The sequence below is a fragment of the Chelonoidis abingdonii genome, chromosome 2, assembly GCF_003597395.2.
Source record: "Chelonoidis abingdonii isolate Lonesome George chromosome 2, CheloAbing_2.0, whole genome shotgun sequence".
Classification (NCBI taxonomy): Eukaryota; Metazoa; Chordata; order Testudines; family Testudinidae; genus Chelonoidis; species Chelonoidis abingdonii.
The window spans coordinates 36657316-36674120 of record NC_133770.1 but is presented as its reverse complement, the minus strand read 5'-3'; the positions used below and the strand labels follow the sequence as shown (position 1 = coordinate 36674120).

At 40.0% G+C, this 16805-nt stretch overlaps 1 protein-coding gene across 1 annotated transcript in view; it reads left to right on the top strand.

Annotated features, from left to right (window-relative positions):
- Positions 1 to 16805, top strand: part of LOC116828172 (myosin-IIIa-like) — a 109006-nt gene that overhangs the window by 86775 nt on the left and 5426 nt on the right. Inside the window, exons 5-7 of the mRNA XM_075063381.1 lie at positions 11775 to 11851; positions 14685 to 14830; positions 16504 to 16569. Coding sequence (XP_074919482.1) covers positions 11775 to 11851; positions 14685 to 14830; positions 16504 to 16569 — 289 coding nt within the window. The remainder of the gene's footprint in view (positions 1 to 11774; positions 11852 to 14684; positions 14831 to 16503; positions 16570 to 16805) is intronic.

Sequence of the window (16805 nt, the reverse complement as noted above, 5' to 3'; positions counted from 1 at the left end):
CAGGGAGTTTCCTGTTTTCTGCTGCTTCCCTGAACCCACTTTAGGAGAACCGGCAGTCAGCTGAAGTAGTGGGAGCCAGTTAGGCCCTTAAGACACTGATATCTTCCCTCACTCAGGCCGTGCTACCTGCCTGCTTATTTGTCCCCTTCAACTGAGCGTCGAGAGTCACTATATGTGGCACAGAACAGCAGTCATGAGTGAAAGAAGAAAACGCCCCTCTGGGGCAGCATTCAGAAAAAGAAAGAAAGCAAGGAGCTTTTCTATCTAAGCAAGGTGTGAAGGAGCTCTTCCTGAGAACGATTAGACACAAAATGTTCAGATTTGTGGCGGAGGATGTCCTCGGGGCCGGGTTCGTCAGTGGAGGATGGTGTTGGAGGGATGGGGTGGATGTTGTAGAGTCCAGGTTTTTTCGAATCTTCCAGTTAGTGCAGGAGTTGCAGTGGTGTGGCGCGTGGCAGCTACATAGTCAGAAATCCATATCTGCAATCTGCAGAGACAGGAAGATGTATACCATGCACAAGTAGTCCTAGTTAGAAGCAATGTAGTGTAGATCATTGGTCACATTCTGATCATCCTCTAAAGATATAAAAGGACTAAAATTCAGAGGAAGAAGAGGGTGGTGGTGAGGCGCAGGCCAGAATAGATACACTATGGTCCGCCTCCACCTGGCTGACCACTGCGTAACATTGTAGTTTCCTTTAAGTCTAGATGATCCTATGTATGATGGGACGACCGGATGCTATGGTAGCAGCAAAGTATCGCTTCTAGACTGTCAGATAGAGGACTGGTACCTTTCTGGCAAGGTAGACTGCCAGTCACCCTGCCCACTACCGGCTGAACTAAACTGGGAACGATCAGTGCGCATCTACCCAACCACCTCCAAGTCCGTGACAAATGGCGCAGCTCATGGACACGCGCTCCAACCGACAATGAATAATAGAGAACCATTTCTTCGATGTCTATGATATCTTCACACGAGCAATATAACGCCGGCTTCTGATCAATGCCCCTAGCAAGTAAGAAAGTAGAGCTACCACACGTTATGTGACTAGGCCTCTTTCTTATTGGCGTGCGATATTAGCCTATGCCTCACACAAGGCGGCGTTTCTCTTCGCTTAATTGCAACATATGATTGACTGTCCGTTTGCGATGCATCGTGCCACACTATCCAGTGCTACGATTCGTCGTAACACGATGCCAGACATTGACTGAGGGGTGACAAATAGCAGCCCAGTAACAGGTAGCACACGCGCCTAAAGAGGTGAAGGGATGAGGATGATACCAGAAAATCTAAGAGGCCTATCTGGCTCACCGACCTAGTACAAGTCTGACTGGCGCGGTTCTACCATGACGTCTAGAGAGAGCAGACGGCGTCCTGCAGACAAAGCTTCAGGTCGATGAGTAGATCACGTCAGCGTCTCGCGGGGGTGTTCAGAGAGGTACACAGCAGCGCTTTTCTGTTATTCTCTCACTCCTGCTCCTCGCCTCCGTCTGCTTTCATACTCTCTGCTGCTCCTTCCTCGCCACAGCACTCCACCATCTCCTGGTGCATCTATACCAAGAGACGAATATAATAACCTGCCACCACGCCAGCAGACACACAATTTGCATAATCCCATTATGTGTGCATGAAGGAGCTCGAAGTGGCATGAACTAGGTAAAGACCACATAGATGATCATCATCAGGGAGAGATGCATCAGTAGAACGCTTGTTGACTGCAATGTTCTTTAAAAGGCTCATTGCTATTGTGAGATATGCTTGCTACCCAAGAACCTAGCAACTGTGTGGCACTTCAAATCAACTGCATGTGCCAAATAATGGAAACTTCCCCTAAAATGTGGAGCGATGGGCGAGTTGATAGCTGTATCTCTAGGAGCATCTAAGAAGATCGACCACCCAAGAAATATACACACAACCACTACCTTGGAAAAATAATTCAAATGAGATCATACAGTTACTATGCAAAAAAAAGTCAAACAGAAAGATTGTGGCAGATCTGAAGTCAGCAAGATATTACTCTATTTTTCTGGACTGCACGCCTGACATCAGCCAGACTGAACAAATGACTTTAATGGTGCATTTGTAACAACAACAGATCTTAGTGAAAATTCCAGCAATGCGACTGGTCAGAGAGCATTTTCTAAAATTTATTGACATTGATGATACACAGGAGCTGGTATGACAAATGTCTTCTTTAAAAAGCTGGATAGATAACAGGTAATTGCGATAGGCTGACAATGAGAGGTCAGGCTATGAATAATGGTGCCCATGGAGGAAAGATACAGAAGGAGTGCTATTTTGTCACCATGCAGTACTCATTCATTGAACTTGGTGGTCCAGTGATGCAGCATTCAGCTTCCTAGGTAGGCTGCGAATTTTTTAATGTAAATTCAAAAGAATCTATGTATTTTTCTCTACAATCAACTCATTGATGCAAATTTTGAAGAACATCTGGAAGAGCATCCTCTTCTGACACTTTGAAACCATGGAAGCCACACGTGGAAAGTTGAGTGAGGGCGATAAAGCCTATTCACAACACGAAAGTTGGGAAGACAGATGATGCCATAGTTGCCATTATGGAGGATATGCTATGACAGAAAACATTTTGTGGGAGAACAGGGCAGAAGGAAGGAATCACCAGAAACATAATAACTTCAAATTTCTGTGTGCTTTAGTGTTGTTGGCATGACATACTGTTTGACATAAATGTTGTATAGCAAGAGACTCCAAGGGTTGACCTTGATATATCTGGAGCAATGGAACAACTGGACAAAGCAAAGCATACCTACAGTCTTACCGGTCAGATGAGGGATTTCAAAACAATTCTGAAAGAGTGCACAGAAGATGGGCAGAGGAACATCACACTGAAAGCTATTTTTGCATCCATTCAAGAATACAAGAGTCACAGAAGAAGAAAGACATTTTGATTACGAGGCACAGGATAATCCATAAGAGACCCCAAACAACAATTCAAAGTTGAATTCTTTAACCAGGTGCTAGATTGTGCAATACAGTCAGTTGAAGAACGTTTCATGCAGCTCATGGAACACAGCAGTATATTTGGGATGTTGTATGATATTCCAAAACTCCTCACTATACCTGAAGAAGATCTACACCAGCAATGCAGGGCACTAGAGACAGTGTTGACACATGATGACATGGGCAATATTGATGTGAGTGATTTAGGCGATGAACTGAAAGCCCTTTCAAGATACATTTCAGCAGGATCAAATCCAAAGGCTGTTCTGGAATATACGTGGACAAATAAAATGACCAGCCTCTTTCCAAATGCTTTTGTTGCTCTGCGCATACTTCTAACACTTCCTGTAATAGTTGCCAGTGGAGAATGCAGCTTCTCCATGCTGCAGTTAATAAAAACACATCTATGCTCCACAGTGAAACAGGAGAGGCTGGTCGGCTTTGCAACCATCTCAATAGAGCATGAGCTGGCCCACTTGGTTGGAAAGACTTGGACCTTCTTGGTTGGAAAGACTTGAACTGCTTCCTGCTGAAGGCACAGAAAGCACCACTTTGATTATTTAAACTGATAAAAATGCCAGCGTTTACTATGCAGACAAGAAAAGTTACATTTGCTGTTCAGGCATTTGAAAGTTAAGTATTACTTAAAATTTTTGAACAAGGCATTTTAAGTTGTTAATTCTCCTTTATTGGGGTAGGTAGCAGAACAGTACCATGAGAGGAGTAGAACAGGAAGAAAGCATGGGGGCATCATTTGAGCTCCCTGCCTCACATGCCAAAATGTTATGGGCCGGCCCTGGGGCTCAGAGCTCCCTGGCTCCACCCACTCTGGTATCTGGAGGGACTCGTCTCTCTCCGGGGCAGCGCGGAACCACACCACCTCACTATACTTGCCTATTGTCATATATTTAGATTGTAAGCTCTTTGGTGCAAGGACCACATTTTTGTTATGTGTACAGTGCCTATCATAATGTACCTCCAATCTCTGACTCAGGGCTGGGGGAGCTATCACAGTATATCAGTATTTAATAATGATAATAAAGTACTCATTGTTGCACTACTATTTGCTTACTTAATTTAAGTCCAAGATCATAACTGAGTAGCTCTAGTTCTCAGGTACTTCTGCTCTGCTAATGCTTACAATGTGCAGCTTGTATGATACCTGCCATCTGAGGGTACTACGCAAAAATATCCACTTTTCATGAGTAAGCCAGTGCCTAGAGTTACCAGACATAATAGGCAAGAAACATGCCTGATCTTTTTCTGAACACACCCATAATATCTATTTTTCTTATCACTAAATATAGTGTCTTCCTTTCTATATATATGTGTGAGAGAGAGAGTCCGTGTATTTGCATAACTCGTGCATTTATTTATCAAATTGTTCATCTTCATAAGATTTTTCACTTTTGCATTGTATGAAAAATGTGTTGGCAGTGGATTTTTAGATTTCCTTCGGAAGATACTTGGTCCAGTTTTTTCATTACAGCAGTAGTAAAGAAAAAACCCTAAAATGTTATTGTTAGAAAATGTACAAGTTAAAAAGAGCTGGCTGGGTTTATGCTTGATTAGTTGCTGAAGTGCTGGAAGAAATGTTGCCAAGTGTGGCATGACATCATCTTTCCCCTAAATGCAGAAAGAGCCCAAAGAAATATCATTTGTCATAAGACTTACACTCTGTAATCTGAAATGTCAGGTTAGTGCCAAGAGCAAAAGGGTATAAAAAAATCAGCCTAAAGAAAATAGTGATGAACAATTCAAATTAAATCAGCTTTTTATGGAAGTTAAGAATAAATAACTAGGATTCACTTAATTATTACAGTTTGATGAGAAGAAACTAGACTTAGACTGAGCAGGTTTTGCATATTTAACATTTCTTTTATGTTAGCTCTTTATCTATGCAGAAAGTTACGATTATTTATAAAATCTGACACTGGTATAATATCAAATCTCAGTTACTGCCTTTCTTTTGCCTTTAGGTCCAAATCCGGACCCTATGTCAAGCCTGACTAAAAGAGCTTGGCACGGGGAGTTCCACGGTGGTTAGCAAAGGGAAAGAAACCTCCTCCTCCTCCCTAGCCCTAAGGCAGCACAGTCTCTGTATGGGCACTAAAACAGCTTTAGGACTGTAGTAGCATCTGTGGTTGCTGCACAACCTCTCTGCAGTGTGTTTTGCTGGAGGCTTCATTTAGCCATAGATCTATAGGCCAGAGCCTGGCCCCAAGACTCCCTTCGGTAGCAGCAGGGATGAAGCCACTGTGCAGCAGATCTCCATGGTGTGCAAAGGATGTGGAGGCCATGTTAAGGCTCCTCACATCCTGCTCACCACTAGGCAAATGAACCATAATGGCTCTGCTGCTTATTGGGCCTCTACAGCTATGGAGAAAGGGCAGATTTCACTCGTTATCTCACATAGCAAAATACAGAGAGAGGCAACTACAAATGTAATGATTTTGAATGTGTTTCTTTTTAAACAACAGGCTGATTTGCCAAACAGGAGCTTTAATGCAGCCTTATTTTTAGTAGCTATGCAATGACTTTTAGATGATGGACAAGTATAGTTGTGCTGTGAATCAAAGCTGAGTACATACATTCAAAGTAAAAACCAGATAATCTCCTCTCAAGTGTCTTTCCCTCCACCATAGCATCTTCAAAGTCTCAACCTGAGGATTTGCGCTGGGTAATGGACAGCCTGATTAATCCAGCCTATTTTCACTCAGTAGCTGATGTGAATTGCTCCCATTATGAGAAAACTGCATGTTTTCTTGTAGATAAAATGAAGTGGATTCAGAACAGGCAATATCTGGAAAGAACAAAAGCTATGTTATCTCTGCTTGCTTTGGCCAGTCTTATTCACTGAAGTTCTGGATGTTTCAGGAGAATTTAATACCATGACCTGGGCTTTGGATCCATTTTCCTTCATGGTCAGTTAAAGCCATTGGGAAATACTGAGATCATTGCTGATGGAGATCGCCGAAGCCTTCACTGGGCATGGTGGGATGCTAATAGTTGAAAAGAAACATGTGCAGCCTCTGTTCAAAGAGCCATCCCCAGACACTGACAGTCTATCCATTATTGATTGACTAGTATCTGATATTCCAGTTTCAGTTAAGATTATGGAAACAATTGTGGTGAGAGAACTCTCACAATATCTCGATGCCTCTGACTTAATTTACCCTTGCCAGTTGGGGTTCTGTCCTGGGTACACACACAATGGCACTCTTGCTCCTTTGCCCCGAGAATGCTCTCAAGGGTTACTACCAAGGTTCTGTGCTGTCACCCCTTTTATTCAATGTATATCTGAGGCCTTTAGGATAGTTGAGGATGTGCTGAGGATACCCATCTTTATCACTATGTCTTTTCCAGCCCAGAGCATGTGATTAGGCATCTTTCTTGGTGTCTAGGCAAGATTGGACCCTGGATGAAAATGAGTTTGTTTGCCATTCAATCTAGCTGAGCCTCAGGGGATTATGGCTGGTTGAAGGAAGTAACCAGGGGGTCTCTCCCCTTCCGACTGAGGATAAGCATTAATAATTTATTATCAAATTCACAATGTGGGAGTTCTGATTAGGTTCCATAATACTGTTAGACATGGATTATCAGTTACCTGGTCAGATTTTTCCAGCTCTGTCTGTCCAGGAGTTTGCAGACTCTGCTCGTGAATGTGGACCTTGTTACCATGCCTTTGTCACCTGTAGTCTGGAGGATAGTGTCCTTTAAATATGTTCAGAAGCTGAAGCAAGTGCAAAATGTGGCAGCCCACTTGTTAAGTGCACAATCACCAAACATGACACCAACACTTCAGGATCTGCACCTATTGGTTTCTGGGTGGAAATTAAAGCATTGATTTTGACTTCTAAAGCCCTAAATGGCTTGGGATCCGCCTAGCTTATAGACTACCTCTCCCCGCTAGGTGATATTGCTTCTGTTGTGATTAGTGGAGGCACTTAATCTAGAGTTCCCTTCTTTTGTAGGAGAGGAAGCTGCTCTTCCAACCCTAATCTATAATCTATGACAAGACATTCTCCATGGTCCTAATGCAAAATCCGTTGTTGTTGTCTGTTACAGCTGTCCCTCTGCTAGCATTCCTTTTTCTCTTCTCCTTTCTGTTTGTCTTGTGTGGCCGCCCCTCCTGGCCATTGTGCTAACTAAAGTCACAGCCCTATTCATAGGGATGGCTTGTACAGACTAACTGGAGCTACTGCCCTGCCTAGGGAGGGGGCTTCTTGCTTCTTTGTTTGGTTCCTTTGTTCAGACCCGGGCTCGGTGTGGGGGGCGCTGCCCAGAAATGCAAGACCTGAAGTGGCCAACTAATTAAGCATATGAGTCATACCTGTGGCTCCGAAAATGGCCCAGGCATGGCTATGCTTACTGCAGTTTTTCCCTGCCTCCTCTCCTCCCGCTGTATCACGAGGAGCCAATCAAAGTACTGGTGGGAAATGCATAAGTTTGTCTTTTAAACCAGACATTTTCTGATCAGACTCGGAGAAGGTCCTTGCTTTGCCACCTGTCTGATCAGCTAGGGGTCTTTGGGGGGACCTTTCCCCGCTCTCATTTGTTTTCTGAGCATACCTCATTTTTAACTCCCTTCCCAGCGAACAACCGAATTTGTGCCTGGAGATCTCCTGATTACTGAAAGCAAATCGAGTCCTCTCTCCATCTTCCGATGCTACTGCTTCCTGTCTCTATGTTTTGCTGCTGTCGCTGGGATTGGTAAGAGTTTCTCTTTGCCGACCCCCTGTCCTGGCTGCTGGCCTTGTTCCCAGGCAGACAGACTGCCAACTACTCCTTGTCTGTTCTATAATCTGTTCTTGGCTCTGGCAGCTTGCCTATTGCTGCTAAAAAATATAGCTCTGGCCAGCTGCCTGAGCTGTGCCTCCTGAGCTGTATCCTGGGCTGCCAGGCTATTGGACCGCACTGCCCCGCCCCCACTAGGCTGCTAAGGCTGCACCCTATTAGATATGCAGATTCTTAGTCTAGATAAGTTGTTATTCATTTGCATAGCTGTGGTAATGTTAGTTAGAGAATTGTTGTATTGTGCTCGTAAGTAGGTTTCAAAAATTGTATGCATTGTGTTTCTGTTACATTGCTAAATTGTGTAGTCAATTGTTAAGTTAGATCATAGATAAGATTTTGCTTTGTTCTGTTATAATTGTGGTAAGTCTGTCATTCCGCTGCCCTAAATCCCCGCCCCCGTAGCTCCCCAGTCACCTTGTTGCTGCTTCTGTTTTACCCCTTGCAGTGCCTGGTCTGTCTCTCTGTGTCTCCCTGCAGTTTAAAATCTCACCTACCGCAGCGCCTTCTGCCGCTGGTCTCCTGCTCACAGGTGGCTCTTACCCATCCGTGCTCCTTTCACCCGCATGCCCCCAGCTCATTTGCCTGCCAACTGCGCTTTCTCTCTCTCTCTTTTTAATCCCTTCCCGCACATTGTCTCCGCCGCTCCTCACTGCCCCAAACGCTCATTGGTATACTGAATATCTAGCATAAAACCCATTGGTACCCTTTTTCTCTGCTAAAGCACACTCTCCACATTACATTATGACCACCGGTGACATCACTTTTATTCGGCTAGTAGTTGTTGGATATTTAACACATTTTGTCGCCATAACTTAAATTGGTTATATGCTTGCTGTAACACATCCTTTAAGCATAAGAAATTGTTAGCTACACGTGTTACATTTTTATTTCAGATGTTAATTGGTTACTGAACTGATTGTACGCCCACTGTGTTGTACCGGCCACATTTGAAAGGCGCCCAAAATTTTTATATTATTTTTTTTTTTTTTTATTTTTTATTTTATAAATTATTTTTTTTTTTTTAATAGTTAAAAAAAAAAAAAAAAAAAAAAAAATAATTTTATATAATTTTTTATTTTTTATTTTTTATAAATTAAAAAAAAAAATTTTTTTAATTTTGTTAATTGAAATTTTATAAAAAAAATAAAAATAAAAAATAAAAAAAAAAAAAAAAAAAAAAAAAAAAAAAATTTATTATTAAAAAAAAAATAAAAAAAAAAAAAAAAAAAAAAAAAAAAAAAAAAAAAAAAAAAAAAAAAAAAAAAAAAAAACAAAAAAAAAAAAAAAAAAAAAAAAAATAAAAAAAAAAAAAAAAAAAAAAAAAAAAAAAAAAAAAAAAAAAAAAAAATTAATATAAAAATAAAAAAAAATAAAAAAAAAAAAAAAATTTAAAAAAAAAAAAAAAAAAAACAAAAAAAAAAAAAAAAAAAAATTTTTTTTATTATATTTTTTTTTTTTATATATTTTTTTTTATTTTTTTTTATTTTTAAAAAAAAAAAAAAAAAAATAAAAAAAAAAAAAAAAAAAAAAAAAAAGAAAAAAAAAAAAAAAAAAAAAAAAAAAAAAAAAAAAAATAAAAAAAAAAATATTATTTTTTTTTATTAATAAAAAACAAAAAAAAAAAAAATAAAAATTATTTTATAACTTTTTAAAAATAGATAAAAAAAAAAAAAATAAAAAAAAAAAAAAAAAAAAAATCAAAAAGAAAAAAAAAAAAAAAAAAAAAAAAAAAAAAAAAAAAAATTTATTTAAAAAAAATAAAAAAAAAAAAAAAAAAAAAAAAAACAAAAAAAAACAAAAAAAAAAAAAAACTATACTATTTACTAAAAGAAACCCCTCCCCAATTGTCTACCTTAACAAACCCCATACCCCTCACTATTGAATTTTCCCTGTTTTTGCATTTTTTTAATAAGGTTTATTTTGCACCCCACCAGTGCAGTAGCTGTCCCCCAAGATCCCCTGCCTGCTGGCAGGGTCAGTAGTCAACTGGAAGATACTTGACTTCAACGGGCTCTTGATCAGATCCAGTGAAGGGTCTGTGACTTTGTATACTCCCCATACTTTGGTGTGAAGTAGCCTGGATTTGCTGATCTTCAGTTCATGCTGCAAGTCCATTTTTAACAGGCATTTGGGTGGGGGAGATTTGGGGCTGGACACAGCATGTGGAGATTTACGTTTTGTAAAAATATCTTGCTGATTAACTGTTTTTGTTTTGTTAAGAACATAAGAATGGCCAATGTTCCATCTTGCCCGGTACCTGTCTTTATACAGTGGCCAGAGCCAGATGTTTCAGAGGGAATTAACAGAACAGGGCAGTTATCGAGTGAGCCATCTCCTGTCATCCTTCCCATCTTTTGGCAGTCAGATTTTTAGATACACCCAGAGCATGGAATGCATTCCAGACCATCTTGGCTAATAGCCATTGATGGACCTATCCTCAAGGAACTTGTCTAATTCCTTTTTGAACCCAAATATACTTTTGACCTTCGCAACATACCCTGGCAACAGGTTCCATCAAGTTGACTGTGCAGTGTATGAAGAAGTACTTCCTTTTGTTTGTTTTAAACTTGCTGCCTATTAATCTCATTGGTTGACTCCTGATTATTGTGTTATGTGAAGGAGTAAATAACCCTTCCTTATTTACTTTCTCCACACCATTCATGATTTTATAGACCTCTATCATATCCCTCCTTATATGTCTCTTTTCTAAGCAGAACAATCCTAGTCTTTTAATCTCTCCTCATATGGAAGTTGTTCCAAACCCCTAATCATTTTTGCTGCCCTTCTCTTTACTTTTTTCATATCTAATATATCTTTTGTGAGAAGAGGTGACCAGAACTGCATGCAGTATTCAAAGTGTAGGCAAACCATGGATTATATAGTTGCATTATGATATTTTCTGACTTCTTAGGTATCCCTTTCCTTATGGTTCCTTGCATTCTGTTAGCTTTTTGACTGCTGCTGCACATTGAGCAGATGTTTTCAGAGAACTATTCACATTGACTCCAAGATCTTTCTTGAGTAGTAACAACTAATTTAGACTCCATCATTTTTATAGTTGGGATTATGTTTTCCAGTGTTCAGTACTTTGCACTTATCAACTTTGAATTTCATTTGCCATTTTGTTACTGAGTCACCCAGGGCAGGAACCCAGTTTTGTGAGATTCCTTTCTAACTTGCCACAGTCAGTTTTGAACTTACCTATTTTGAGTAATTTTGTATTGTCACCCAACTTTGCCACCTCACTGTTTACTTCTTTATCCAGCTCATTTATGAATATGTTGAACAGCGCTGGTCTCAGGACAAATTTTGGGTGACCCTGAAATTTACCTCTCTGCACTGTGTAAACTGCCTGTTTATTCCTGCCCTTTGTTTCCTATCTTTTAACCTGTTACTGATCCTTGAAAGCACTTCCCTCTTATCCCACGACTGCTTACTACTTGTTGTTGTTGTTGTTGTTGTTGCTGTGTCTATGGTTAGGGTTTACATTTTCAGTGATGGTGAGGCAGTTCAGAACTTCAGGATATATCTCTTTTATGATATTGAAATTGAAATAAATAAATAAGTCGTAAAACAAAGATGTACCAGTGTCAGTATTGTAGCTCTAAAAGAAATAACATGCATTAAAGAGTGCGGCATATTTAAAAAAAAAAGTTCTACTTCTCCAAGTAATACTTGTGGTTTCTTCCTCCTAAAAAGAACATCAAAATACTATAATTAGTCATTTAAGATGCAGTCAGATTACTCAAAAAAGCCTCATTTAGGGCTAAATGCTGCTCCCATTGAAGTAACTGGAAGTTGAGAATGTTCAACACGTCGCAAAAAGACTGAGACTTTAGTACTCATTTACAGGCAACTGGAAAGATACGACTGAGCTTTTGAAAGGAAAAAGCCTTAACATCCTTATACCCAGGACAAGATGACGATGGCACAGTCCAGATGAAATTTAAACAAAAGTAAACACTGCTCTGAATATAGCTTCCCTGTATTCCCTTAGGTGTGTCTGCTCAGCTGACCAGCACTCATCTCCGTCGGAACACGTCTGTGGGCACCCCTTTTTGGATGGCTCCAGAGGTTAGATTACAATTGAAAACATACATTTTTTCCAGATTGCTTTTGTCTGTCTCTCTGCTTCTCTGTCTCTTCCTTTTTATTTTAGTAGTTTTAGCAAAGTGAATGGAAATGTCAATTGTAAAAGCTTTTTACCCTGTAGTCTTAAAATGGTTATATTTTCTTTTATCTGTTTTACTTTTATGCAATGTTAATTCAAATGTGATTAATTGAATAGTGTGTGGTTAGAGCAAGAGGAGTTGCATAGATCACTTGTTGAAATTCTTTGGAGGAGAAAGTATGTTTTGAAATCAGTTTCTTTCTAGGGGTAGAAAGAACCCATGGTTATATTATGACTTCAGTCCTCTCTTTTAAATGACAGTCCAGAAAGACTATTTTTAAAGTTAGCGACTGAGAACGTGTGATCCTGAGTATTGTAGATTTCACAGCAGAATGGAACTAAACAGGTTACTTTCTTGATTTTATGTATTTTATTTGTATATCTCACTGCTCAGGAAGCTTTTAATACAGCACCTTCTTCATGAATAGACAATAACAACAAAAGATTTGTGTGAATAAGTAAAAATGTATTATATATATTTGAAGCTTAGTCATAACTTTGATTGCTTTTTATATCTAGAGTAAGTATACAAATAGATATTATGAACTCTAATAGGACAAATTAAGTTTATTAAATAAGTATATGCAGCAATACATTGTTTGCAAGAAAATAAAAATGTTTTATAGTATATGCAATTGTACTATTTATAGGGAAAAATATTACTTTGTTCGTTCAGCCCAGTAGCTAATTAGCTGAAATTTCCCAACTCATCTGTCATTGTGAATTAGCTGAAATGAATTTGAAAATAAAGTTTTTAATTAAAATTGGCATTTCTGAATGTGCTGCTAATGGTGGCCATCTTGTTAAGAAATTCCCTCTCTGTGAAACTGGCAGAATGGGTGCCCAGTGGGACAGACTGCAAACCAAATTTCTTTTTTGAGGCTTGGTTCATAACAGAGGAAGAACTGTACAGTGCCATTATCCCTCCCCTTCCCCACAGGAATAACCCACAGAAGGGAGAGGAAACTTCACAAGTTTGACCTTCCTGAGTTTCCTCCAAGTTCTTCTCTCTGGTGTAGGACATTGTTTGCTTCCCCTCTACAGAAGAAGACTGGGGTTCCACCCTCTTGTCCCTCAGATCACCTGACATCTGCATGGATTTTGGCATTTTCAGGAGGCAAGAGTCATCCACACAGACACCCCTTGCCACAGCTCTGCCACTTTAAGCATGCTTCCTGCAGCAAACATGGCTTCCAGGGATTCTCCTTATTGCAGCTGCCCATTACCCTCCTTAAAAAGAGGTTCCAGAGTGCAGAGGGAAAGCAGTGTACTTTACTAATAAGCCTTTGGCTTCCACTGCTTTCCCTCATGAGCTTCAGGCAGGAGAATCTGAAGGAACCCAACTGGCTTCTACTTTGTTTCCTCCAACTCTACAAAGCAGGATTCTGTGGAGAGGCTTCCATGGGGTCAGGTGAAGGAGATGAATGCTGCAAAGAGCAGAATTCTGCTCTTCTGCAGGTTCAGTCTCTGTGTGCAGATGCAGAGGGAAGCATGGGGCACTGCGTGTTTATTAATATTGAACAAGATGTTTATAGTGTTGATGCAGTGAAGTTCTTCTGTTGATACACCAATATGCCCAAGACAGGAGTAGTGGGGGCTGTATTGTTACAAAATTGTGGGGTAGTCTTTAAGTTCTATTGAATGTAGGCAACATATTTTATATTCTTTTGTCAACTGTATTGTATATGCATCCATAGGTGTTATAAAAGTCACTTTTTTAAAAAAAATCCAGTAAATAAATGCAAGAAAGAGGGAAGCTGCTTTAGACCCTCTCTCACTAGACTGCCATCTCACCAGAGACAGAAAGTATGTCTTTTTTCTGCAGTACGGTAATTGGAGGAAGTAAAGCCTGTACTAAGACATTGGTGAGATATGCCCATTCTTAGCTCCTGGTGTCACTTCAGCTATCTTTTTTTTTTTTTAAAGGAAATTTATGGCCTTCACAGTTATGAGTCTGCAGATAGTTTGAAACAAGGGTTGTGAGAGGTCTGACTTGCCACTGTCTTCTCAGTGGGATGCTAACTCCAAGATCCATTGCTTTGGGTGGCTCTGCCAACATCACCTGAGCAGAGGACTCTGTGCAGGAGAAGGAGAGAATAGTACAGTGGACCCAGTCCACAAACCAACCCCCCAAGCAAGTATCCCAGCAACCAGAGTATAGGTTCTGAGGGAATCTTGCTGCCCTTGGCTCTGTGAGGGGAAGAGGGGACCCTGGCTGTCATCTCTGCTGCTCCAGAGGGGAATCCTGCAAAGAGGGCAGCAGAAAGGGCCGCATACTATTACACCTATGTCTCTAGTGGAGAGGAAGTCCCTGTCACTGCCATTCCATGTGGGGATGGTGGGGCTGGAAGGCAGAGCCACATTGGACTCTATGTTATGGTGTGTTGGTACACTCCTTTAATACTCGGGCACCAATGTGGTGTGGTGTATATGTAGGTAGGTAGGAGCTCCCCACGCCCCAACTCCTATAACAGAGTTGAGAAGCAGGGGTAGGATGCAATCACCAGTTTGCTCTCTCTGATTTCAGCACTGCTTTTCTGCAATATGACAGGCACCAACAGGAAACTTGAATATGCTGAATGTAATTTAAATGCTTACTTTTCAATAGATTTCTAGTTTATCGCAGTGAGTTTCTCACCATATGGTTGTTCAAGTTGCTGTGCTTTTCAGTGTAGATACTCATGAAAATTTTCATAAATGAACAATGTGAACCTAAAAACAGTATTCCTCTCACAGGTCATTGCATGTGAGCAGCAGCTAGACAGCTCCTATGATGCCAGATGCGATGCATGGTCGCTGGGTATCACTGCCATAGAGCTGGGAGATGGAGATCCACCTCTTGCTGACTTGCATCCTATGAGAGCTCTTTTCAAAATACCAAGGTAATGTCTTCATACCCTTATTTCTCACAGTATTAGTCTAATCCCCACCACTTTCTCATACTCACTGCTACCAAACTTGGGCACCTTTATATCTAACAACTGAATATTAAGGACTAATTCTGCCCCGGGAGCAGTGCAGAAGCATGCTGTCCCACAATCAGCCCTGCACTCTGCCTCAAGCATGTACAAGTCTCCAGGAGTGCAGGGCTGATTGTGGGCACTGCATCCACATTGAACAGACTTCAGCGTGCATTTTATCTGTAGGGATAGTTCTGCTGCCCTATGCTGAAGGGGTGCAGAATTCAGTCAAGTCCTTTGTGTGCTGCTACAAACAGTGATCTGAGCTTGGAATGTCCAGTCTGATTCCTACAAACAGGTCAGGACAATATGTAGTTAACTTCTCTAATCAAATGTCTTGCAAGGTTCCATCATACCCCCTGCAGTGGACTAATGTTCCCCTGGTCACAAATGTACATTTTCCCACCACCCCGCCCCAGCACAACTACTGCCTGTTTCAACACTGCTGTCCATACAAGCTGCATGCAGCCAGCACTCCTTCTGAAAATGCTTTCTTTGAGCTCTAAGACTGAAGAACCCACAATGCTTTGTCCTTACACAGTATTCTGAGGAACTTCCATCTCAAAGAACAAAAGATACTGGGCAACCTCCCTCCTCCACTTGAGTGATTGTAAAATCCAAGCCCACTTCAAACTCTATTTTTGTTATACTGACATGGAGAAACACAGTGAGATGGGAGGTTGAGGAAAAGAGGGTGGTATATCCTCTTAGTGACAGGCTAGCTGGCACTTGTTTCTTTGACATAGCCATTAAAGATGCACAGATTTAGAATTTCACGACTGAGAGAAGAGAGCCATTGGTAGGGTTAGCAAAGTTTACCAGATTTGCCCTTTGATTTGTGAAGCCTACAAGTTCCTCCTACCAAAGAGAGGCAGCATTGCCTAGTGGATATAGCACTGTTTTGAAAAACAGCCTCATTTTTAAGTGATTTCTTTTTGCATTACTGAGTATGTCAAGTGGAAAATGCCCACTTTACAGTATTTCAAAGGAAAAAGATGAATTCAAAATATTTTGAGCCAAATTCAAAGCTACAGTAAGCAGATGCAATTCCATGGAAGGCAAAGCAATGGTATCCATGTATAGCAGGTCTGAATGTAATCCTTTTACTGTCATTTGGTGCCTTAGTGAATCACAAATAGACCATAAGAGTGTTCATTAATTTTGATACTTTGTTAATGGGCCAGTTAATGCAATGAGGCTATGACCTTTTTTTGAAATTTAGGATAGAATTCCTTAAAGAGCTCCTGATTTTAAAAGAAAAAATCAATTGCCTCATGCTTTGAAAGAAAGAAGGGTCGTGTCACAAATTATTCACAAATAATGAATAGTAGGTCATTGGTTCATTTGCTTTTATTGATATGCTTGAAAAATGACAGCAATTCTTGATTATATTTGGTAGATTTTCCTTATGCTTTGTTAGTTATGTAAAGTAGGAGGTTAATGAAGTATTATATTGGCTACACAATGCTCCTTTAACCAGTGGAAATCAATATTTTTTTCAATAGCCCTCCTAAAACTCATTACTCAGCCTGCCTTCTTACGTTGTTTTTGTCGAGTGTGTACATATTAACTTATCGTAATACTGACCTTCACAGAAATCCACCTCCAACATTACGCCAACCGGAGCTGTGGTCATCGCAGTTCAACGACTTTATTAACAAGTGAGCAAGAATTGAGACCATTAATTGAGACCCTTTCGACCAAATAGGATGTGTACATAAGATGTGTGCATAAATGTAGATGAAATATTACATCTTTGTATTCTGTCTGGAAATCTGTCACTACAAATATATTTCTCCCTTGTTCCCCCACATTATTTATTATAGTAAACTTGCCTTGTATAAATTCATTTTTTTATTTGTAAATATATAAGCAATATGGTTTTATCTTAGGCTTC